Source organism: Melospiza melodia, chromosome 2, assembly GCF_035770615.1.
Source record: "Melospiza melodia melodia isolate bMelMel2 chromosome 2, bMelMel2.pri, whole genome shotgun sequence".
NCBI classification, from domain to species: domain Eukaryota; kingdom Metazoa; phylum Chordata; class Aves; order Passeriformes; family Passerellidae; genus Melospiza; species Melospiza melodia.
Genome location: NC_086195.1, coordinates 16,496,345 through 16,521,202, shown reverse-complemented (window position 1 = coordinate 16,521,202; position 24,858 = coordinate 16,496,345). Strand labels below are relative to the sequence as shown.

At 43.1% G+C, this 24,858-nt stretch overlaps 2 protein-coding genes across 4 annotated transcripts in view; one reads left to right on the top strand and one right to left on the bottom strand.

Annotated features, from left to right (window-relative positions):
• Positions 1–14,217, top strand: part of PPEF1 (protein phosphatase with EF-hand domain 1) — a 34,694-nt gene extending 20,477 nt beyond the window's left edge. For both annotated transcript variants that reach the window (XM_063182829.1, XM_063182833.1), the window contains exons 8-17: positions 2,757–2,923; positions 4,458–4,494; positions 4,958–5,107; positions 7,234–7,434; positions 8,747–8,932; positions 9,555–9,697; positions 10,334–10,440; positions 11,421–11,584; positions 12,432–12,516; positions 12,984–14,217. In XM_063182829.1, coding sequence (XP_063038899.1) covers positions 2,757–2,923; positions 4,458–4,494; positions 4,958–5,107; positions 7,234–7,434; positions 8,747–8,932; positions 9,555–9,697; positions 10,334–10,440; positions 11,421–11,584; positions 12,432–12,516; positions 12,984–13,177 — 1,434 coding nt within the window. In that variant the 3' untranslated portion in view covers positions 13,178–14,217. The remainder of the gene's footprint in view (positions 1–2,756; positions 2,924–4,457; positions 4,495–4,957; positions 5,108–7,233; positions 7,435–8,746; positions 8,933–9,554; positions 9,698–10,333; positions 10,441–11,420; positions 11,585–12,431; positions 12,517–12,983) is intronic.
• Positions 14,218–14,941: 724 nt separating this feature from the next.
• Positions 14,942–24,858, bottom strand: part of PHKA2 (phosphorylase kinase regulatory subunit alpha 2) — a 43,572-nt gene continuing 33,655 nt past the window's right edge. The window contains exons 28-32 of one of the 2 annotated variants that reach the window (XM_063182808.1): positions 24,063–24,110; positions 22,377–22,544; positions 20,888–20,941; positions 19,332–19,532; positions 14,942–18,830 (exon numbers count right to left, since the gene is read on the bottom strand). In XM_063182808.1, coding sequence (XP_063038878.1) covers positions 18,657–18,830; positions 19,332–19,532; positions 20,888–20,941; positions 22,377–22,544; positions 24,063–24,110 — 645 coding nt within the window. In that variant the 3' untranslated portion in view covers positions 14,942–18,656. The remainder of the gene's footprint in view (positions 18,831–19,331; positions 19,533–20,887; positions 20,942–22,376; positions 22,545–24,062; positions 24,111–24,858) is intronic. The other variant, XM_063182812.1, reaches the window with a different exon arrangement.

Below are 24,858 nucleotides of genomic sequence, written 5' to 3'. Positions count from 1 at the left end.
AAGCTTTCTTTTTAAAACTGGAACAAGTATGATACATATAGGTTTCATACTCAGAACCTGGAATGGGAAATATAACTATTTTGGAGATAAATGCTCAGATATAATTATATTTACAACTGCATTCAGCCTGCATTTTATTTTTTTTGGAGTAAACAGATGCTGATTCTTTCCCCCCTCTAATGGATGCTATAAAGAGGAAAAAAAAAGAGCAGCTCTCATCCTGACTTCAGTAAATTCAGAGCCAAAACTCCCACTGACTTCAGACTAGAGATAACACCAGTTGTTCTCTGTTAAATTCCTAGGGAAGTCCCTTCCACCAAACCAAATAAAATGGGCAAATGTTTTGTCATTTCAAAGTAGTGGAGAATATAGAGAGCATAAGATGGAGCTGATTATCTGGAAGCAAATTAAATCACTGTCCCCTCTGAGCCATTTATCAGATGAGCAGTGAACCCAGTTGGCTTCTGGGATCCATTTTTCTCTTTCCTAAACTCTGTTTCAGTTGGAAGGGATTTCATCCTCCAAGTTGGTACCAACTACCTTAAACAAGAGGGTGCCATCCTAAACAATGCCATGGGAGTGATCTTGGTCTGCCCAGGGCTGTGCAGAGCTGCAATGGATTCTGGAGGCCTGCATGCAGACCAGGCTTGTCACTTCCACAGACCACCCCCAGCAAACACAGGGCTGGCAATCTGCAGCATATTGATACAGTGCTGCAGATGGTGTATAATCCTTACACCTGGTTTGGCTGAAGCCAAGACACTTACTCTTTTTTCTCTCAATAACAGTTTGTAAGGTTCATTCAGACCCTTCATTAATCTTCATTAAATTACAGTGTTTCCTGATATTCCTTGAAACTTGAATTTTAAATTACGTATTGCTAAGTTAGATTGTTAAAGGGGTGCTATAGATAGAAATGGCCTGAAGGGGTAGAAAATGCCAACAACAAACGGAAGTTAATTAATCACTAACCCAGGAGAAACAGTAATGATGCCCAGCAGCAAGTTGCTAATCATTGTTAGAGAGGCCTTGTTTGCCTCTCTAACATGTCAGAGGCTGCAACAGCCTTTAATTTAGTTTTGCTCTCATTGTTGGTTGAAACCACAGAAAAGGAAAGTGCATGAGTGTGGAACAAAATTAAAATGTCACATTGAAGTTGAAAGTCCAAACCAAACCTGTTTAAAACTCAAATTGTGTGTAATCTTTTCCAAAAGAAGGGTGATAGAGTCTGGAGAGTGCTCCAGCAGATGAATCTTTCCACGAGGACTGCAGTTAGAGTGGTTGTGGGTGTACTCACAATCTGCTGGTGGATTCACATGCCTATTGGTTTTAAGGCAAAGCTTTTATTTATTTATTATTTATCTATCTTTCCAGAAACTGCTGCTGAGCTTCTGCTGTCTGTTCCACTCCTGAAATCCATCCTCTCCTTTTTAAAATCACTTCAACCACCACATTAGAAGAGCCTCATACATTGCCAGACTTGTGAGCACAGAGCAAGCACAGGCCCCTTCTAAGTTAACTTGGAAAGGGCTCAGGACAGGCTATAGCAAAATCCAAGGAAGCTGAATTTACAGCAGCCAGGATGGAGAGACCAGGGTTCACTACTGCAACCTATCATGAAAGCACAGAACACTGATTGGGATAAAAAAAGATGTTCTCATAAGGATTGAAATTACACATTACATTGAGTCCCTGGCCACATTACACATCCTGCAATAAATCTACTAAGGCAAAATACCAGAAATGCCATAGGAACACAAGAAACACTGATACTGTAGATATATTCAAGAAATGGGATGTCTTGCAGTGCTACCAGAACTTTTAAGAGTGGCTTCCACAGTTATAATGTAATTTTATAGATGTTCTGTTGGTATTTCTTGTGCATATCAATTAAGAAAACAGAGGTTTCCCTTTTCTGGCTAGTCATAGCTGAAATACTATTTCTGATACTCATGACTGGAAATTATGATGTTACATATAGGTGGTAAGCTGATGGCACCCATTGATGTGTTGGTAATTATTCTAATAAAACAAACCATCAGTTCAAAATACTTGTCTTTACTAAGTCACCATTTATAATAAATCATTTCTCTGTATCTTCAGGAAAAAAATAAGGTAAGAAATACCTGTATATACAACCTCTCAGGTTTGTGAGCTTTCAAGTGTATCTTGGCTCTCATGCAAGCAGTGCTTTCAGGATTAAAGCAACTGAAATCAAACTTTTCAAGTCTTAAGTTCTGTCTTAAAATTTTATATCCTCTGGACTATAGTCCTTCTCAGGAGTTTTGGAAGCATACACTACAAACAATGTAAATATATGAAATCCATTCAAACCAACATGAGAAGATAATTTTTCATGTATTTCTTATCTTCCATTCAAACTGAATGACTCCCTTCTGTTTGCAAGTGCGTAGTTTCCTGGCAAGAGTTACAATAACAAAAATGTATATTTTACTACAAGACTGATGTTTCTTTCATTCCCTTTCAATTTAATTTAATAGGTAAAGGAAAGGATTAGAGATGGCATTGTAAGAACAGCCAGAGAGGTCCTCTCTTCTCTAATGGCTCAGGTTGTCTGATATGAAGGTTTTTATTCTAAACAGTGGAAATAAAGAAATGCTGCTTTTTAGATCTCTGTATTATGCAGGATTTTTTTCAGAATCTCTAGCAATGGGATCTCATTTGAATACTATTTCCTCTATTACAGTAACATTGCAGCCCCTCTAAATGCCCTTTTTTTTTTTTTTTTTCTGCAGAATGGTCTGCCTTCAGAACAAAACCCCTATGTCTTTAATGGTGATTTTGTTGACAGAGGGAAAAATTCTATGGAAATACTTATAATCCTATTTGCATTTCTTCTTATCTATCCCAATGATTTGCACTTGAATAGAGGAAACCATGAAGACTACATCATGAACCTGAGGTAGATTTTGGGGGCGGGGCAGGAAATATCTGGCTATCACTAGAAATATTTGAGCTTTTGATTGCTACTTTAGCCACTGTGGCACCCTAAAATGGAATATGTTTTATTAAGAAGTCAGGTGGATCTTTGTCTTTTCAGAGTGTGTGTGGGGAAGGAACATTCTCACTACACACAGACATTTGAATGGCAATCATGTTTTGTCTTTGATCTAATCATAATCCATTGAAGTCAGAGGGCTTAGTGCAGCTTCCAGAGTATCAAAATTGGGGAAGGACAGATGGAAGGACGATGTTTTTGTTAAAGCACATATTTAGCGAAATCTGATATTTTACTTAACTTTAAACTAAGATTTCACTTCTCTAACCCAAGGGGCAGGTAAATATCCTACCCTCTACTCAGAGGAGCTTCATCAGTTGGAGGTGTCAGTGCAGGAAAGCTGACACCCTGTTTTCTAACACAGACATTTGCACTCAGCTGTGCAGTGCAGCCAAGGGAGTGAGCACAGCCAGTGGCTCCAGCTGTAGTCAAAGTGTGACATGGAAACAAAAAGCATCTCAGAAATGTGAGAACTCCTCAGTCCTACTCCCTACAATTCTAAACTGCCCCAGAAAGCCTTGGGTGACTGACTGGTGGGTAACCTGCTACAGCCCTTGGATCATTTGATGTGGCACCCAGGATGTATTGCTGTTTTAACACAGGCCTCTGTGTTAGCACCTGGGTCAGAGCCCCAAAGGCAAGTCCTACTAATGATCCAAAAAAGAGAATCAGTTTCCCATGACAGTTACTTTTTCAGCACATAATTGAAAACACTCCAAAAACAACATAAACCAAGATCAGTTACTTAATCTACAAGGAGGAAAATTCCTCCCCAAAACAGCAAAAAATATTAACTAAGTCTGCGATGCTATGGAGTGCACAGATGTGTCTTTGCTGTGCATTTTGATTAGCAGTGCTGCACATTGGTAAATTTGAAAGCTGAGTATTGTGAAAATGCCCCTTGATGAAGGATATCTTGGTGTTAAAAGAATTAGGTATCAAAATCCTTGTCCCTTGTGGGGGAAAATACGTGAAGTTGGATGAAGCTCTGAGCAATCTGGTCAAGTGGAAAGCGTCCCTTGCCCATGGCAGAGGGTTGGAATGAGATGATCTTTAAGGTCCCTTCCAACCCAAACCATTCTATGATATGATTCTGTGATTATATGATATTTAAGACAAAAGCTCCATGAAGGTTTTGTGGGAATTTTTGCCCATCATCAGTTCCTTTGGAATTTCTCTCTGGTATCTAAAAGGTAGAGCTGGCAAAAAGGCCTCTTAATAATTGCTGGGCTGGATTCTGTTCCCAACCTCTGCTATGCACAAGAAACAAGTTTAACTCAGTCTCAAGACAGAGTGGAGGAAAGCAAATTTCAGCTGAGGTGAGATGGAATGGCAGATGAGAAAGGGGGCTAGAAAACTCCAGTAAAACACCATAGCACAGGAAACCATGCAGAAGGGGCATACTGAAACCCAGTTCATGATGCTGTCCTGTTTTCAGATATGGATTCACAAAAGAAGTTTCAAAGAAGTACAAGGTAAGATTCTTCCTCCTTTCCCTATTTTTTTTGCAGTCTTGCACATGTAAAATGAAACCTGTGTAAACAAGAAAAAGTCAAACCAGTTTATTTAGGTGTAGCAGAGTATTATTTTAGTGATGTAGGTGAAATTATTTTGGCCTATCAGTGGAATAAATGACAAAACAATTTTAAGTGCTAGTCTCTTATGCCCAGAGATCTATGGGATGAAATAAGTAACATCCATAAGAACAATCAAGAGCACAAAAAAAGAGGTGAACATGTAAGAAAAAATGAAACACTACAGACACAATCAAATGGCCCTAAAGTAAATGTCAGAACATGTTTGTCAGGGTTGCAGTTCAGGATATCACCTGAACAAAGCTGATCATATAAACCGTAGCAAGCACTTCAGCAAAATCTTGAACTTAGAAGCAACAGAATCTGCCAGAAATAGAATCTAATGTAAGAGTATATTTTACAGGACCATTGGAAACAGATTTTGAGTCTTCTGCGAGATGTTTTTAGCTGGCTTCCCCTTGCCACTATAATTGATAGCAAAGTTCTTATCCTACATGGGGGGATTTCAGACACCACAGATTTGGATTTCCTGAATGCACTTGAGAGAAATAAGGTAAGAGATCATATTCATGTGAGAGTAATTTTGTTTGCTTTTAAAAATGTTGTGGTATGAATGCTAGGATCAGGTCATTTGCATTAGGAAAGGAAATGGCAGCAGTATAAGGCATGTAAGAGAAATAATAGTCTAATTTTTCTTCAAAATCAGGGCTTAGGAAGGCAGGTTGCAGTAGGTGTTGAGAGGCAGTTGTCTGGCTCTCCACATAACATGGGTCTTTTGACCTTAAAACAGCTAAAGCCACTTTAGATGCCTTCTCCTGCAGTGATGACACATTAGCCAGAAAGTATGAAAACTACTTGATTCTTGGGCATTTCCTTCAAACACTTTAAAAGTCAATTTAGCCACGTATTTCCAGCACTGCCTTTTTTCCTGGGGCTGTGCTTCTGCCATCTGTTGTGTGGGGCAATTTCTCCACCTGTGAGGCGCTCCCTTGGCAGCAGCTGAACGTTGTACATGTGGGAGAGCCTTTCCAGAAGGATCAAAATTCAAGAACTGGCCTTGATAAAACAGAATCCACTGCTTTTCAGGGATTTAGAAGACAAAAATGTTCATTTTTTTTTTTCTGAAATGATGAGCAAACACAGACCTTTCAAATCAGTGGAAAATGGTGGAGGATTTGGTCTCGATTTGAACAACTAAATCAAGATGTCTGCAGAGATCTGGTGGAGATCATTACTTAGGCACACATCTCCAGTGCTGTTCAAGGAAGTGCCTCATTGGCTTTGGCCTTAGCCTGCCTCTGAAGAAAGTCTTCTCTGTAGGTCCCCTCCACCAGTCCCCTTTTAGGCCAGATTTGTGTCTGCCCCCTCACACTAATTCACAGTGGAGCATCTCAGATAGCATAGGAGACCAATGTTTGAGCAACTTAGTGTACCCTGGCATCAATGTCTGTGGAATCCAGAGCTATTTTTGTCATCCTCAGATTTTCTGAAGCAGAAATAAATGCTTTGCAGGACAGTCAGATGTGTATCTTTTTAAAAGATATGACAAAGGGCATGCATATCTAAGCTTCATTGGCTGCACCACTGTGCACTAAAACTGGGTGCCTAACTACAGATAGAGGCATCCTAACCATGAGCTGAGTTCTGCCCATGCTTTCACCAGGGCTCAGCTCGGCATGTTTCTGTGAAATGCAGTATCTGTGAAATGCAGAATTAACAGGTCAAAGTAGCTGCCACAGGAGAGTGTTGCTAATGAGACATGTGTGGGCCACAACCCAGGGCAGTGTCACTCAAGGCCAAGTGATGTATTTTAATTGGTGCAGCTGGCAGGTTTCATACCGGTCAGTGCACTGGTGAATAACCCTGTGTTGGGCATTTGTTTTGAATTAGTCCTTTTCTTTGTTAAAGAGTAAAATCCAGGGGTCTGTTGACTGTATATGTTTTATTGGTGGGTGGGGTTTTTTTTGGTTTGGGATTTTGTGTTTTGCTTTGGGGTTTTTGGGTTGGTTGGTTGGTTTGTTTTTTGGGTTTTATATTGGCTTTGTTCTAGAAATAAGCTACTATGAGAGACTTTCAAAGGAGAAGACATTCCCTGGAGAGAAACCATGTTACTGATCATTTGTGGAACCATAGTGCACCACTCCAGAAAAGCAAATGCCCTTGCATGTTTGAGGGGTTTGATTTAACAGTATCATGTGGTGTAATATTCCATCAGTTTCACTACTGTCTTCCTGATACTCCATTTAATTTAGCCAAGTTAATCTAACAGCATGGTACTGTGTCAGAGCAGAAGTGAATGGAGTTTCACCTTCCATTCAATATGAATGTATATTTTGTTTCCAGGGAACCTGGGCACTGATGTGTCTTTCCTGAGCTCAGGCCCTACTTGCTGTATAGTGAGACCTCAAGATTTACTGTGTTTGGAATGAGTGTGTGTGTCTGGATAAGAATATGAAAGCAGCTCTGAAGAGCCTGATTACTGATAGGTATAAAGCAAAATTTCTGCAAGTGCCAAATACCTGCAGCTTCTCCCAAACCTGTGAAATCAGGACATTATGGGAGTTAACATTAGAACCCTCAAGGAGTTCTCCTGAGTACAGGAAACATGAGCTGATGTGCATTTTAGCCAACATCTCTGTATCAATTTTTGTTGTTGTGATGGTAACTTTTTTTTTTAAGTTGAAATCTTTGATGCGGCCACCAAAGTCAGTGGGAAACAGACAGGACCAAGTGAAGAAGAAAACTCCCATGACCAAACCCAGTAAACACACTGCCAACCAGCATGTTGCAGGGAAGACACAACACATCTCTTCATCGGGCTTCACGGAGCCTTCAGGTTCAAATTTGCCTCCAGACCCCGCCCTGAAGGAATGGAAACAAGTAGGTGAAACCAAAGACTCTGATACCAAACCCCTCCTGCTCGGAGTTCTGTTCCAGCAGTGGGTTCAGTCTGAGTGAACTGCCTCTCAACAGGAAAACAGTCATTCTAAGGATTAACTTAGATACCTATTGGGCTTTTTTGGATGCTTTTTGTCTGGTAATAAAAGCTTGGGTGTTTATGCCTTACAAGTAAAATTCACCCAGTATTTTCTCTTCATAGTCGTTAGGAGGAGGAAACTGCTCAGTAGGAAATAGGTTTGCCTGCCCTCATGTGGTTGGATCTGTTGGTACATAAATGGTTGTTGGTTTAAACGGGTCAGACTGCAATTGTTGGTGAGATAAAGCACCTTTTTTTGGCTGTACTTTTGGCAGCTGAATGCTGATATAGCCCAAAAAAAGCCACCCAGCTCCTGAGACATACAGGCAGATTACTCAGAAGTGGGAAGTGTTTGTCCTCTGGCTGTTCATTTCATCTTGAATATCAGAGCATATATAGAGCTTTTGTTATACTGTAATTTAATAAATTGTGACAATTTGGAAAGCTTAATTTTTCTGAAAATCTGATTTCCCAAGATACCTATCTGACCTACAAACTAACATAACGAACACAAGCAAGGCTCCCCTTTCTCCCCAAATCTGACAGCTAATCAAGCATCCACTAAGCCATGCTCACAAACATGAAGTGGAATATTTTAGTGCAAACCTTGCCCAGAAAAGTTTAAACAAGCACATTTTGAATAATGTTTGCTACTGACTAGAATTGAACCATGATAATTCATCTTCATGTCTGAACCCTGCTAAAATGCTAATATGTAAAATGTCAGTTTGACACGTGAGCTAACTGAAGACAATAAAGGCAAAGGCAACTCTTGTCATGTTTAGAGCAGGTACTCCCAAGCTTAGGTAAAACCACTGACCAATGTGGTTTTCCAGTCTGTGCTGGGAAATAGAAATTGCCTCTCTACTGACATGTGAAGAAGGCAGCTTTTCTTCTCTTTGAATTACCCAGGTAATGTTTCTGGTGCACCTGCCCAAGTCTGAAAGCCTCAGCTGTGAAAGGAGGAACATTGCTAAAATTATATTTCTTCTGAAACAAAAAAGTTAATCCAAAATCTAGATAATGTTTCTTAAAAAGTGGAACAAAAGTCCCAGCCCAAAAGAACATGCTCCTGAAAGGAAGGAAAAACCTCAAGACCTTTGTGTTTCCTCCCTGTACTGTGGGGCTTTTGCTGTGGCCATGACTTTAGACCGCCATACCCTGCTAGTCTTCCCTTATTATCAGTCCTCACTTGCTTGAGTTTGCTATTGATAGATCCTTGACATTCTGTGGAGTGATCCAAGGAGCCAAAATGGCTGCACACCAAACAAGTGTCGAGGAGGAGGCTGTTACTTTGGTCCTGATGTCACTGCCAAGCTGTTTGAGAGATATAATCTGAAGATGCTCATCAGGTCCCATGAATTTAAGCCAGAAGGTTATGAGATCAGTCATGATGGGAAGGTAAGTTGCTTCCATGTAAAGCAGAATTCTCCTGTGAATTTCACAGGAACATCCACAGTAGATTTTTCTCCAAAATTTATTTTAAAAAAAGAGAGTTACTTTGTTAAACTGGCTTTGGGAGAACTTTGTCCTAGATAGATGTTACAACAAATTACTGAGTTCTGAGTAACAAAATTCTTTACATCTTTAGGCAGTGACGACCAATTTATTACTTACATGAAAACAAATGGACACCAACAAAATCCCCAACAAGAGTTGTGTGTAAATACAGTTCAAGACATGCTCTAAGGCTCTAGAAGCCTTTAACTTACTGATTTCTCTTCTGGCCCTGCTTTTTAACATGCTGCATTGGGAGGCCAACAAGAATCCTGAAAATCAGGTCTCTCTTAGAGAGAGGTTTCTCTTAAACAGCATGTTATATCTCACTGCTCTCTGAAGTCTGACAGGTCAAAATAAAGGCCCAGAGCTCTGACTCGAAAGGGAAGAGCAATTTGGTGAATGAGGGAGTTTTATATGTAGACACGTAATTTTGTGAGCTGGAATTTTTTCTCAGATCAGTTTCAGAAATAAGTGTCAAGAAGAGCTGTTCTGGCCAATCCAGTTTCTTTGTTTCCTGTGTCAGGTTATCACCGTATTCTCTGCCTCTAACTATTACGAGGAGGGCAGTAACCGGGGCGCTTACATCAAGCTGAATCCCGAGCTGACCCCGCGCTTTGTGCAGTACCAGGTCAGCAAGCTCACGCGCAGGAAGAATCTCCGCGAGAGGTAAAGCTCTGTGTTGCATGCAGTGAGCATGGGCTCACCTCACAGAGAGTGCACCTGCCCAAATCTAGAGCTTCACTCAATAACTGAATAGGCATCCATTTTCTTTGATTCTCACTGGTTTTCTGTTTTACAATTTAAAAATTAATACAGTAGACAAAATGTATTCTGGCTGCTTAACTTGGTTTCCTGAGAAACACCCAAAGGTAATTAGGTGAGGTAAGCAGTTAGAACAGACAATTGTCAGGGACTCATAAATGGCCTGCACCTGTCTGCTTTAAGGCTGCAGTGTTAATCTGGACAAATCCTGTTATGACTTGAGTCTCAAAAGTTTATCATGACAGCTTTGCCATGCCTAGTAGTGTGGTCAGATTACTAAAGGAAAGCAGCTTAGAATTACCTGCATAAACTTAATTATCTCATAAACTCAGTTTATTCTTATGGAGCATTGTTGGTTTTGTTTGGTTTGGGGTTTCCCCCTGCTGAATGTAGTGTGTTTTGAGTGATTCTACTTAAACATACTATACCCTGAACATACTGCATGGTAAAGGATATAAGAATTTTGTAATGGGTGTTGAAAAGCAGAACATGTGAGAGGATTTTAATCCTTTAATAATCTGCTGATTTTTTCCTTCCTAGGGTAGGTACAATTGAATCATCTGCCTTAAAGTCCTTACGAGAGAAGATTTATGCACACAGGTCTGAACTCATCAGTGCTTTTGCTCAATATGACGTCAATGGCACAGGTACTACTCCCTCTCTGTCCAGTTGCCACCATGGGGAAAACAGCTTCCATGTGTGTGGGAGGCAGAGGGGACAAGCCCCATGGAGAGGAGTCCTGCCTGCCTCAGTGTCAGGCTGAGGGCAGCAGAAGCTGGTTGACCTTGTTTTTCATGACCACAGAGGAGAATAGTCATTGGGAAAGGCTTAGCGCAAACAGCTTGAGGGGATGAAGCTTGAAGGAGGAAAAAGAAAACTGAAAGACATGGGCAAATAAAGAAATTATGTTTGCTGTTGGGTAGAGACTTTGGGCAGGCAAATCCAGATCCAGAAGCTCAAAGGTCACCACGACCTTCATGCAGGAGTGTCATCAGAATGTGTCAGACAGGGAACTGTGGTCTCAGGTGTGGGGATGTGGAATGGGTCTCCTTCTGAGTCTGGGAGGTATGTGAGGAAAGGTGCCTGCCATGCCTCCAGCAGACACACAGCCTATGCCTCTAGCAGACACACACTCACCCCTCAGCTGAACAAAAGTCAGTGCTGAGTTAATAGATGAACCTTTTATGCAGAAGCAAGAAGTTGATTTCTGCCACAAATGCAAGTTTTCCTTGTGATGACTCCTTACTTGACAGTGTCCTTACAAGGGCACTCAATAACATGGTGTTGTTTCTTTGGCCACTGAACAGCTGTTACACATATTTCTATGTGGTTGAGTTTTCAGCCACATGTCACTCTAATTGCAGCTCAGCTGAAACCTGAAGTACTCTTCATGGCATAATCTGACTTTCTCAAAAGGTGTTAAAACATGCTGAACATCATAACAGCATCACAACTTTGTGGCTGGAAGGGACCTGTGGAAATGCCTAGTCCAACCCCACTGCTCCTTTGTTACAAGGGGTTTTACCCCAGGGTTCAGAGAAAATCCTTGTGTTTTGGAACCCTTTGTGCTGGTGCCTGATGTGGGCTGTGTCCTGTACTTGTAACCATGACCTGACCCCTTCTGCAGGCAGGATTTCTGTCAATGACTGGGCTGCAGCAATGGAGTCTGTCCTACAGCTGGAGCTGCCCTGGAGGATGCTGCGCTCTCAGCTAGCACAGATGAACCCAGATGGAGAAGTCGACTTCATGTCTTGTTTTTATGATTTGAAAATGGGTCAACCTATAAAAGAGGTAAAGAGGAAAACACCTCCTTGCAATTCTTGGAGGAACAACTTTTGGTGCAAATTGAAGCACAAGACAGTTGTTTGGCCCAACAAGTAGACATCCACAGCTGAACTAGTTGCTGAGCTTCCTTTTATAGTCACTGGAGGAAAATGAGCACTGCTAGGGTACGAATCATCATTCCCTGCTAAGGTAGATGCTTAAAATAGGTTGGATGAATCACATGCTAGAACTGCTTCTTACTTTCTCTTGGCTCTCGAGGGCGTTTAGATAACGGAGCTGAGGAGATGTGACAAATCCTGCCCAGAGCACTCAACCCTCACTCTTTGAAATGAGCATTTCAAGCAGGCTCCAGAGGCAGTTCAGGCCCCTGTGGGAGGAAGTCACATTTATAGATGGACTTTTAGATGTATATTATGGTATCTGAGGTCACTTCTGCAGAGCCCAGTTGTTACCAAATGCTGCACAGTGCTTTAGAACAGAGGTATATCACCATAATTTTCCTGAACAGCAGGATCCATTCACATCTGTATGGTGAGTGTTTTGTATGAGTGTATGGTCTACACCATCTTCCCCAGATCATCCAGGATTATTTCCACAAATAATTACTGCAGGTAGGAGGTGTGAAGGGCTCCTTTCCCCCTTGCCCTGCCATCTGAAAGTGATGGGGTTTATCTGATTATTCCTCAGGGTAAGACACAGAAGTGTCATTCCCGAGAATTCAAGCATAAAGATTTGGTTTTTTACATTTGACAAGTTAAACTGGGAAAATGGAAATTGGATAGTAGATATTCTGTTGGTTAAATTAACTCAAACCAAGGTCTGAATAGCTTCTTGTATGTGATTTCAAAACCAGGCTCAGCCAGCTTTGGCAGAAACACTGTGCAGATACAGAAAGGATCTGGAGATCATCTTTAACATCATTGACAAAGATCACTCAGGTAAGTGCAGGTACCTTCACTGTGTCAGCTCTAGGGAGCCTATACCAGTTGTCTTTTCCCCACTGTGTTTCCTCCTTAAGGCTTCTAAATATAGAGGAACCAGAGGTGATATCATTTCTCCAGTTTAGTAGAACCTACTTTAAGCAGTCAGGCTGGAATCATATAAGGGACAGTGCACAGAGCTTAACAAGAGAAGATTCTCACATACCCCAGCTCCAGTATTGGCTTCACTCTTTTGGGGGCTTTTTCTCCCTTCCACTCAAGTCTTACTCTTTACTGCTTTCTCAATTCCACTGTCAGAAGCATTCAATCATTACCTAAAGTAAAAATGTGCTTCAATAATGAAAGCAGTAACCCCAGCATGGCAGGCAGGTAACTTTCTTACAGTGAAGGAGAGTGCATGTGTGTGTTTATGCAGGAAGGGAAAACAACACTGCCAAAAGCAACCTCTTGTCTGTCTCCTTTAGGTTTGATTTCTCTTGAGGAATTCAGCCAGACATGGAGACTGTTCACTTCTCACCTGGGCATTGATATACAGGATGATTCCATTGACAAGTTAGTCCTCAGCATAGACTACAACAAAGATGGCCACATTGACTTCAATGAATTTTTAGAGGCCTTTCATGTTGTTCACAGACTTGAGAAAAAGGCAACCTCTTGAAAAGGCAGAATTTCTCATGGGTTGTCTTGGAAGCTCAGCTTGCTGTCATTAGTCATAAAGGGGCTGCTTGATAGGGTCACAGTGCAAGCCTTTATTTAGCCCTTCCTGGATGATCTGTACCTGCTAATAATGGGATAGAGGAGATGAAAACCCACACTTACAGTATTACTATGTCACTGCCACACACTGCCAGCACCTTACAATTCATCCCCTCCTCTTGGCATCTCCCCCACCAATCTAATCCCTGAACATTGCCAAGGTCATGCCTACAGCTGTGTAGGGAGAGAGGCTTTGGTATGTATCTGCCAGCAGTCCTCAGCTGAGAGCACTGATAACCACAAGGAACATACCAGAGCCACCCTGGTGATGGAACAGGCACGAGAGAGCTGGCTGTGGGGTGTCCATTGCAGGAGAGGAAAACAGGGAGGAAGCATCTGGTTCAAAAGGATAGTTCTGCATTTAATCTCGCTCTTTGCATGATGCAGAGGAATTAAATTATTCCAGGTCAATCTCTTATCCTTCTAAAAGTTTACAGGCACAGCTTAGAGGATCTTGGTTGAAAGGTGTTTACATTTGCATTTACACTTCCTCTTGCCTCTGGTTACTTTTCCCCATATTGGTTGGGATTTGGAGCTCTGAAACAATCACAGCTGTTTCTGAGATGGAGCCAGGCTCTTCACAGTGGTGCTGAGCAGCAGGACAAGGAGCAATGGGCAGAAACTGATGCACAGGAAGCTCCACCTGAACATGAGCAAGAAGTTGTTTCCTGTGCAGTGACTGAGCACTGGCACAGACTGCCCAGAGAGGGTGTGGAGCCTCCCTCACTGGAGATATTCAAGAACCACGTGGATGTAGTCCTGTGCCCTGTGTTATGGGATGGCCCTGTCTGAGCAGGTGGTTCATGGTGGTCTCTTCCAGCATGATCCATTCTGGGATTCGGTGATTCCGTGCTAACTCGTGACCTTGATGAGGGCTAAATCCACAGCATGTTAATGCAACTCGTGATAGATCACAGAATAAAGCTTTAGCTTTCTGAGCAATGCCTAAGGGGGGGTCTCTGCCTGTGTTTTGTAGCCTGCCCCAACCACCATAGAACACTCTTCCTGAAGATGAACTGGGTTTCTTAAAAAGAGAAATGAGTAAGAACACAAGAGTAAACATATTTTGATACTACCAAATCTAAATATTCTCACACATAGTTAAAAATAAATTCTTTGCCAAGAAAAGGAAACTGAGAGATTCTGAAATTGAGTTTTTGGAAGGCAGAAAGATTGAAGACTCTTGCACTGACATTCCTGTCTCCTTTCACTGACTGCAAGTCGATATTCCCCTTACTGCCAGTACCACCCTGTCAATTCCCAAGGGGGAGAAGTCAGGAAATCTGGACCTAATTCTCTTGCATCTTACACTCTGAAAGCAACATCAGGTCAGGAGCTTTTTGGTAACTGTATTACCTAATTCAACCTCAGTAAATCCAAAGCACATAAAGTGCTTTTTGGGTAGGGAAAAGTTCCAACCTAGTCCCTTTTTAAATTTTAATAGCTAAAGATGAGCTAAGTAAAGCAGCTCAGTTTCATTAATAGAAGCATTGAAAGTACAAAAAAAGCATCCTTCCAATCCAGAATGCAACAGCAGCCCAAGCTTAAGGCACTGCTGTCTGTCTTAAATCTTATTTTCTACTATTAAATACAGAACCCTTTTCCAGATGTATTTTGTAACTTGAGAGATGAATGAACAAACATGCACACACTTATTTCTACTGCCTTGGAGGAGGGGAAAGAAAAATCTTTAATAGTACAAACAAAATTTACAGTGAAACTTTAATGGCGTTGGTAATACACAATGTATATTTTGAGCATGTAATTATTCTGATCTATGCACTGTGATGATCAGTCCCACCTTATTCCAGTGGAGTTACAAAAAGGCTCCACTTACAATGGGCAAACACCTCTGTGTGTAGTGGGATCTTGCTTCCCACTGTTGACCTCCATGCGGTGGGTGTGAAGTGACAAGGTGGGACTGGACACTGCAGCTCTGGAGTCCCCCTTTGCCACCTGCCCCAGTACAGAGGACAGAGCTGGGCTGTACAGCGAGACACAGGAGCTCTGAAGGATGGCTGGCAGCCTCCAGTGTGGATGTCCCCCACTAAGGACACATTCCTGAACTGGCATGAAGGGGACTGGCCTCAAGGGATCACTTCCTGAGAGGGGATGCCAAGGTACAGTCCCAGCACAGCTTCACTCAGCAGGCAGGGAGAGCCCTTGGGGATTCAGGACTGAGGAGCTGAATCATTGAGCCAAACCAGAAAGCCTGTCCTGTCAGCTGCTGGTGGCACAAAGGGCCCCTGGCTCCTGACAGAAGGGAGGTGGCACGGGGAGTAACTGTGAACCATCTAAAGCTGGGAATAAATGCCACTTGAGACTGAAACTGGGACTGGGGAAAAGCCCTGCTGCTTGTACTTAAATCCAAACTGTTTGAGCAGAAGCTCTTCTTCTATAACCCACATCCTCAATCCCTCTTTTTCAGTCATGATTCTGTGCAGCAGCCACTTAATAGTCCAGATGTGAGTGGTCCTTTAATCAGTGCCTGAATCAGCCTGCAGATGAGTGCCAAGCTCTCACCCCACAGCTACAGCTGCCACCACTGGCAGCATCTCTCTCCTGCTTTCTGGGCAACTCTGCTCCTACCTGCCAACCACTCCAGAAAGTGCCCAAGGTTGAACTTGGACTGACTCAGTGAAACTCTCACTCCACTCAAGGCCCTGGCTGCTGCCAGAGGGGTGACACATTCCTGCAGTGTCCCATGGCCACACGGGGCAGGCCAGGTGTTTCACTACCCTTTGCAGGGCAGCCAAGGACTGTGTGCTCACCTGCACCTTCCAGGAACAAGCAGGACTCTTTCCCTGATAAAGGAGACTACAATTAGCAGGAGAGAAGCCAGACAAAATTTGTACTCCACCCACACAGCTTTCCTGTGGGACCAGCAGCTGAGGGAGATCAATGGCACTTTTGATCTGTTTAGTTTGAAAGCCCATGTCCCTGCTGGCAGCAGGGGGAAGGCAACAGTGTGAGCAGGGGGGACACTGGCCTGGGGAGCAGGGCTGGGGGCAGCATGTGCTGTGAGCTCTGAGCTGGACACAGGTCCTCATTCTGCCAGCTCCTGTGCAGCTGTGCCTCACCCTGCAAGGAACATAAAGCTGCCTTCCACTGGCCTTGTGTTTGAGTACCCCCCTGCGCCACCAGAGAGATACCTAAACTCTTCAAATTACCACATAAATACTTTCCAATTGCCTGCATTCCATGTGGTAATTCATTGTGATCATCATGAATATACCATAACCTAGGTCATACTGTGAATTTGATGGTAAAGACACCAATGACACTCCCATTTAAAAACAAAGAGGTGTTAGGGGTGTCCAGGTATGTTAGGCCATACATTTCATGCTTTAGACCTTCAATGCAGCTGCATGAAAAACCAACATCAGCCTTCTTGTTTCTGAAAACAACACAGTAGGTTAAAAAAAACAACTAGAAGTCTGAGCAAAAAATCATCTTGCATCTCTCTCAATCTAGGATTCAAGAAGAAAAGCAAAAATAACTGCTACTACTTTTTGTATGATACTGGGTAGAATAAAAAAACATCACCTTGCTCTTGTTGTGCTTATATTCTGCACTGTCACGTCTGCTTAAACTAGACAAAGGATTTTACTTCCTTTCACTGGGAAACAAGCCAAGTGAACTCTCACAAAACATATAAAAAGTTAAAAAACCCACACCAAATAATAACAAAGGCAAACCCTTACAAAACAGGCACCACACCAATAAAATAACTTCCACACCCAAGTGCTAATTGTACCTGAACTGTCACTTTACACTGGCCCCTGCACAGGCCCATGGTTCCCATGGTGGCTAACACAGGACTCCTGGTCCTCTGGACTACCAAACTCCTCTGGTCTCTGAAAAAACATTAAATCACATCACACCAAGGCCTCCTACACCTCCACTCTCTTGAGCCAGTTCCCAGGTACTGCTATAGCAGCAGTGACTGTGGAGAGGGACAGCAGGCAGGCTCTCAGGCTCATATAGCTCAGAAAGTTCTTATCTTTACAGGCCTATCTGCTCTTTCACCTCTAGCTGGCAAGACACAATTGCTCTGATCCTTTCTGCTCACATGGCAGCAGTGCTACTGAGGGAGCCTGTCTGTGGCCATGGGATGCTGAAGCTACTGCCACTTTGCTAAGCTGTTAGCCAGATGCTGACATGTGGCTGGTGGCAAAGCCAGCAGCACAGGCACAAGGAAAACCACAGCCAGTGCCTGGGGTAAGGCAGGGTTTCCCTCTCCAGAGGCTGCCAAACTGTTTTCAGTTTATAAATGGCCATGGAGTCATTTCCATGCAGGATGCACCTACTCCCTGCAGCACCTCAGAGCTTCCAGCTGACAGCATTAACCTGGGAACTGTCTGCAGGGAGACTTCCAGGCAGCCCAACCCCTAATTACATGAGACCAGTGACTTCAAACTAAAAAGAAGAAAGAAAAAATGGCAAAGGAAATAAAAAGAAAAAAAGAAAAAGAAAAAACCAAACCAAAACAAAGAGAAACATCAAAGCCTTCCATAAACTCATGCTACACTGGAAAAGCCACAATTATGCCATTCTTAACTCTGAGGCTGTTTGTGAGGGAAATGATCAGGAGACTTGGAAAGGGTGCTCAAGTGGATGAGGTTTATCTTGCTCCATTCAGAGGAAAGGATTACAGGCATAAAACTGTCTGTCACACTGGAGAAGCTAGAGTCTTGAGATTTTGCCTCTAAAGTCCTGGGGATGTAGGGAAGGAAGCTATTCAGATTAAAGACAGATGCAGCTTCCTGACAGAGGCTATCCTCCCAAATTAGTGGATATTGTAGGATGTTTGTCCCTGCTGGCATTAGCCCTGCACTGACTAGGTGCAAATGAGAAGAGAATCAGGATAAAAGTGTATTAGAAATATCACCACATTATTTCAAGTTACTCTTACTCCTCTAATTTACATTTCCCTGGATGTTTCACACTGTGCATTAGTGATTCACAACGATGTACATTTACACACAGCAGGAGAAAAATTCATGAATTCCATCACTTCCCTTATTTGTGAGACTCTATGCCTGAGATGCAGCTCCCTTGTTTCATTATGCCTTTTGATCTCCACAGAGTAATCTGTTTTCCTCTTGGCAGAACTGTATAATTCTTGCTAATTTAATACGAATTACATTTATGCACTTTGGGCAGAATAAGCCTCGCTATTTGTTATTTCTCACACACTCTCCTAAAACCAGGCCAAATTCCAGCTCCCTGTCCCCAGCAGTAGGTGTGCACAGAGCATCCCCAGCAGTGCCAACTGCTGAGTGAGTGCATGGCACACACACAGGCAGCAACCAAGGGGTTTGTGACAGGGAACTGAGAAGGAAGAGCCTCTGAGCCTTCCCTCCCATATGAGGCTTCACTTACTGCATTGCACAGCCTGTGCTGGGCAGGAAATCGTGTAAATAAATAATTATGGCTTTTGTTAGGTAAGTCATGGTGCCATAGGCTCCACTGGGAGCACTATCATAAAAAAAGTGGCAAATTCCTGTGGCTGCATCTTTCTCCAAGATACTACCAGTAGCTCCAAATGATTTCTGTAAAGACACAAGCAAAAGTAGAGCAAGTTAGGCATACATGCTTATTTACTGGGAAAAAACCCCACCATATTATGATTTTTTATTTGTGCTGAATACTGAAAGCAATTCTCTTTCCCCTCAGAAAACCCTAATCAGGATTACAATAGGGCCCCCATGACTTAGTTGGATCAGTGCAAGTAAATGAAGAACATATAACTTCATGGATTTTTGTCCTTTGGGGAGGAATGTGTGGGATTACTCAAATATTGGTAATAGCAATGCCTTGATAAAGCAGGACTTCACTTCAATCTACTCTTGTACTTCAGAGGTCGTTAGCCACTACAAATTTATTTTTACATTAGTTTTCCCAAATATATTTCCAGAAGATATTTAAGTGATTTGGTCTGCCTTTGTAGGAGGAAGAGCCAGGATAAAATCAAGTTCATCACACACATTAAAAAAAGAGCAGAGGATAATTTTGAAAGGGGGAGGCTTCCCCCCACTGCCCTTTGAGCTCACCAGCTCCTGCAGAAAGAGGTCATTGGCCATGTGCACGATTCTGTCCACGTGGATGATGCCCCCGATGCTGCTGACCTCGATGTCCGACAGGAAGGTCAGCACCAGGATGGCCTCCACCAGCAGCTGCCTGTACTCGGGCTGGGGCACGTGGTTCAGCACCGACTCCACGTGCACTGCAAACTTGATTTCACACGGGGTCATCTGCCAAATTTGAGTGGAAATGGAAAGACAAACTGCCAAATCCAAAAGACTAGCTCCTCACCTCCTGCAAGCACTGAAACATATGCTCCTCTCTGCACACGGGGGCAGACTGACTGAAGCGAACAAAGTGTTTGTGCAGCTTTAGCACTTACAGAAAGTTTTCATGCTGCCAGACCTGATTCTGCAAACAGTTACACAACGTCCAGAGGCTGCTCCAGCCCTGCACCCATCACACACATCTCACTTACACTCAGTGCTGCTGAGGCTTAGCTGGCACATTAACTCTTTGCTCCTCAGGCTGTGGTCTCACACCCTGCCTTGTGTGTTTCTTTCTGGCATTGCAGGTGAGTTGCAAAGCCAAACTTAGTACTGAGTTTTAAAAACAACCACCTGCTTAGAGGGATGATTTTTAAATAACCCCTGAGCTTTGCCATGCAGGAATAGCACTCTTCTGTTTGCAGAGCAGCTTAATTTGCAGTGGCATAGCTCTGGGGATGTTATGTTGCCTTAGGAAGTTTGTGCTTATTTTATTCAATTGCTTTAAACAGCAAAATTAGATACTGTCCAGGTCTGACAGGCTAAAAATAGAAGGCTCTTTATCTACACAATAGGGATAAATAAAGCTCTCCTTTCTGGAAAAAAAGCCACAAACCCCACCATTTAAATTTGGCAGAAAATTTCAGCTCCTCTCTTCAGCTGTTACCACTGTTACCACAGTTCCTCAGAAAAGAAGGAAGCCAAAGACAAATCTGAGGGAAACACTCAGTCTTGGGCACACAAGCAGCACTCTTGCACTGATGGATTCCTATTCACAAGGGTTTGTTTTATAGATGTGAATTCAAAATTTGCCAGAGCACCTAAAGACAGAATCCAGCTAAGAAAAAAATGCAAGGAAATATTATGGATTTAAAGAGCTAAAGCTCTGGTTAGAAACAATCATCCTTAACTGGTATTTACTTCTGAGATTGTGAAGCCAAAATACACTGCCTGCTGTTGCAGCATATAAAAAAAATAAGTAGCAAGTAACATGTCCTCTTTATTCCAGCAAGTCTGTGCTGCCTCACCTTCCCCCCTCAGGGCTGGGTCAGCCTCCCTCTCTGGAGCCTCCCAGTGGGCACAGGGGGACAGTGAGGGTGTGAAAAGGCAAAGGGAAAACCTGTCACAAGCCTCCTCCCAGGCCTGCCCGGCAGGAATTCACCTGCACAGACCCAGAGAAGCTGGCAGAAGTGCTGGGGGAAGGTCCAGATGTTCTAAAAGTAAAACCAAGAATCTGTAACAGAGGCTCTGCTGCATCTTACACTGTCAATCCAAATATTCAGACATGTGGCTAGAAAATCATGGGCATTTTACTGTACCTCTCTGGTGGTTGAAGAAGGAAGGACATACCCATCAATGGACAGACCATGGCACTGAAACATTTCAAGAGTGAACAGAAATTACAGTTCTTGCAAGTCAATCTGAGGGTTCTCTGTTCTAAGCCAATATGTAAAAACTTTCAGTTAGGAAAAAAAATAAGCAAAGCAAAAAAATCTCAAATGACACAAAAAGCCCTGTTCAAAAATATTATTTTATCCTTCCTGCAGAAGTTATTATGTAACTGGCAAAGATTAGAAATAGCCTGACATGACACACCAGAGCATGCTGTGCTCCAGCCCAGCTAATGAAGCAGAGCACTTCAGGAGTCACTACAGCAAAGGCACACAAAGGAGGGAACAAATCAATGGGAGCATTCTGCTGGAAGGGGTTTGGAAATAAAGATAACACAAAAGCAAGACAACAGACCACAAAAGCAAGAACCTTTTTTCATTTTCACTAGAACAACATTTAGTTATGTGTTTCAGATCCAGGACACCACACCTCAGGATGTCAACCACTGAGGGAGAGAAATAACAAGTGGTATAAAGGAAACCATGACAAAACCTTAATGGTGAAAATGGGACACATCTGTATGTGAGGTATAGAATAGAAACATACCAAGAAGAGGAGACAGATTTTAAAATCAAAAAGATTTTAAGAATGAAATATTGAAGATAAGCACAATTAATTTTAACAGCCAGAAAAAACATACAATTACTTCCAGCTATTACATTAGGTCAGAAGTGATGCTCACTCTGCTGGAAGATCCTATTAGTAAATAGCCAAGAGGTCATTTATGATTTGTCTTGGCTGATATCAACACTAACAGCTTCAGTGTAAGGGATTTTAGAAGGACAAACCAACCTAAATTGGTGATGCACTCTTTTCCCAACTAAGCAAGCATGAACAGCTCAGTGCTGCAAGGTGCCAAATGCTGGCCTGGATCCAGCAAAGCAGAAAAGCAGGTGCATAATCACTTTGAAATAAGTTAAAATTTGTAATTCCCTTCTCCTTCTTCCTGGAGAGTTGCATTTATTTTTACATTTCTATACCCCTGATATCCAAGCTGCTGGCAAGGACTTACTTTTCACTTAAAACAAACCAAGCAAACAAAAACATTAAGAATGCCATACAGCTCAGAAGATCCAGCAAGAGGTCTCAATATATTCTGCAAGAGTTAGAGCAGTTTCCTACTTCATTTCTCACAGCTTTTCTGGCCTGGAGCACAGAGCTGCATTGCACTGCAGTGCCCTTTAGGTGCACTGACAATGTGCCTTAGGCCAGGACATGCACAACAGGCAGCAGTGGAACAGAGTCATTCAGCCAAAATTCAGCATTGGTGGTTTCAGAGAAAAACAAACACACTTTCAAAGAAACACACGAGCTTGTGTTCTAGAGACACCCTTCTACCAGAGACTCTGGTTTCCACCTGCCAACCAACTTCCACAAGTTACAGCTTGTTTGCTTCCTCCACAGCATTCATCTTACCTTCTGAAGGATCTTCCACACTTTCTCATAGAAGCCAACAGGGACTCTGTTAATAGCACCATCCAGCCTCCTTCTGCGCAGCCACTGCCCTTTTCTGTCCCCCCAGCTCATGTCCCCGCCGGAGCCAGTCGGAGAAGAGCTGGTGGGAGAGGATGGAGTACTGCCCCTCTGCAAGGACATTAAACTTGGGTTAGTTGCTTTCTACCATCCCAAGTGCCACTCCTGGCCAATGCTCTTCTGTTCTAATGCTACCTGGGAACCAGGGAAAAAATACAGGCCTTGGTGTCATACAGGATGATGGGATGGGACTGATCCTTCACCCCCATCTCTCCCCTTTGCAACAAGTTTCATTTCTCCAGTACTTCCATCATTTCTCAACAAAGCAGGCAAGCACTTCAGTGTGGCATAACCCAGTCAACTTCACTGCTTGGTTTAATGCAACATCTGACTATTTTAACAAGCCCAAGCTGCCTCCAGGGCAGTGTCACTGGTGTGCAAGGTGGGGGGATCTGCAGGGAGGTCCCATTCACTTGGACATGGGGCTCAGTGCTGTAAAACTATCAAAGCATCATAAATCCAGCAAGAGAGGCCCTCATGCAAAAGCTCCATTAAAGTAAGTAGATTAAAAATTGACTTGACGAAGCCACAAAATCATCATGCCTGCCTCTCTGTAAGTATTAGCCTTGTTTCCTTTATTGCCCTTGTTGCTCTATTATTTTACTCTACCAGGTCTGAACACTAAGTTAGGCAGCAGATAATTTTCAAACTTGGGGCAATACCACCAAATTGCTGTTGTGATTTTCACACACACAGTCTGCCCATTCCTCGCACTCCCAGAGACTGTACTCTTCTGTGTTCTCCTTCCCTTTTGATACCTGTTACCTTCAGCCCATAAAGGACCTCTCTGAAGGTGCCATCTTAAATCCCCTTATCTCCAAATAAGAAGCTACCTGAGCAATGTTGTGAGGAAGGAGGAGAATGACTGCAAACTGCATGTTTGGAAAGTGCAGGCTCATAGACTCTACATAGCCAAGCTGTGCAAAGAAGTCCCCAGCAGCAAACAGTCCATTTCCACTGCTACTAGTGTCCATGAGGCACACGTGGTACTCCTTTGATGTTCCAATGTTTGCTGTTCTTTGCCCTGCAAACTGACCATGCCAGACAGAACTCCCTGCTCTGCAGCTGTGTTTTTAGGTTGTTTGGGGGGTGTGCCACTGACAGTAAGTCTGAAGATGCAGACAGTGAGAGCTTAGGAAGAGCTACAGTTCTCTGCCTTGAAAGAAGATGACTTCTTGAAGAGATACCCATGCAACCCCTATCTCTGCAACTGGAAGCTATTCTGGGCTCCCCACTGTTCAGAGGCTGCCAGCATTTATCAACACTGCATTACTTTTACATGCTGAAGACACCTGTAACAATCCACTATCAAGTAGCTAAATCTGCTAGAGACTTTATCTGCTACAACTGCTTAAGCTGCAGAAGAACTAAGTGTGTCTAAACATGAGACTCAACTTCTATTAGGACATTACTAATAAGAATTGGTTCCCAATGGAAACAAGACAAAGAGGAAGGGTTTGAAAACAAGGTTTTAGGCAGGAGAAGACAGGAGGTGTCTAGAACTAAGACCCTTCCACACAAACACACACAGGGTGAAGAGCAGGTGCAGAGCTACAGATGGTGTTTTACCGTGGAAGCAAACATGCTGCTGGACATGGAGTGCCCCTCATGAAAGAACTACAAAACAAAACCAGACATCAACATCAGACAGGCAGGAGAACAGAACACAGACAAGGTTAGATAACACACAGCTGCGAAGACAAGAAATACAGCATAACCTCAGGGAAAAACTGCAGCAACCCTTGGCCTCACGCGGTGCTGCACTGCAGCTGATACCAGGGCAGCTGCTGCTGATTCCCAGGGCCACCATGAGGCACAGCCCACCATGCCAGGAGCCTGTTTGGCAGCCCATGCCACCCATGGAGTTCCCAGCGTGGCCAGCACAAAAACCAGATTAAGATGCAAGCAAAAGCTTCCTGTGGCCTGGGGCTGAGGGAAAAACTGAGCTCCCTACTTCCATTCCCCATTTGTTGCAATGCCACCAGCTTCTCTTTGCATGAGAAGGTCATCTTGCTGGAGAGACAGCAGGCTGCCAACTGGATGGACAGCACTAAACAAAAAGCTGCAAGGCAATTTTTTGCTGAAATGTGGATGCAGCACCTCAGACTTTGAGCACTTTCCTCTAATTGCCCACCCCAAGCCATGCCTTCACATTCATTGTTAATGGTTCTGACTGAAGAAAGAACAGCCACAAAAGAGGGAGCTGCATTTGCTCAACACTCCAGAGATGTTAGTACAAGTACTTGAAATATTCCTTGTAATAACAAAGTGTATTCTGCAGCACCCCACCCAACCCCCTGCCAAAGTGTCACTGCATTAGCTGCTGGTCAATTATTCAGAGAATGCAGTGAGATGTGGCAGGAAG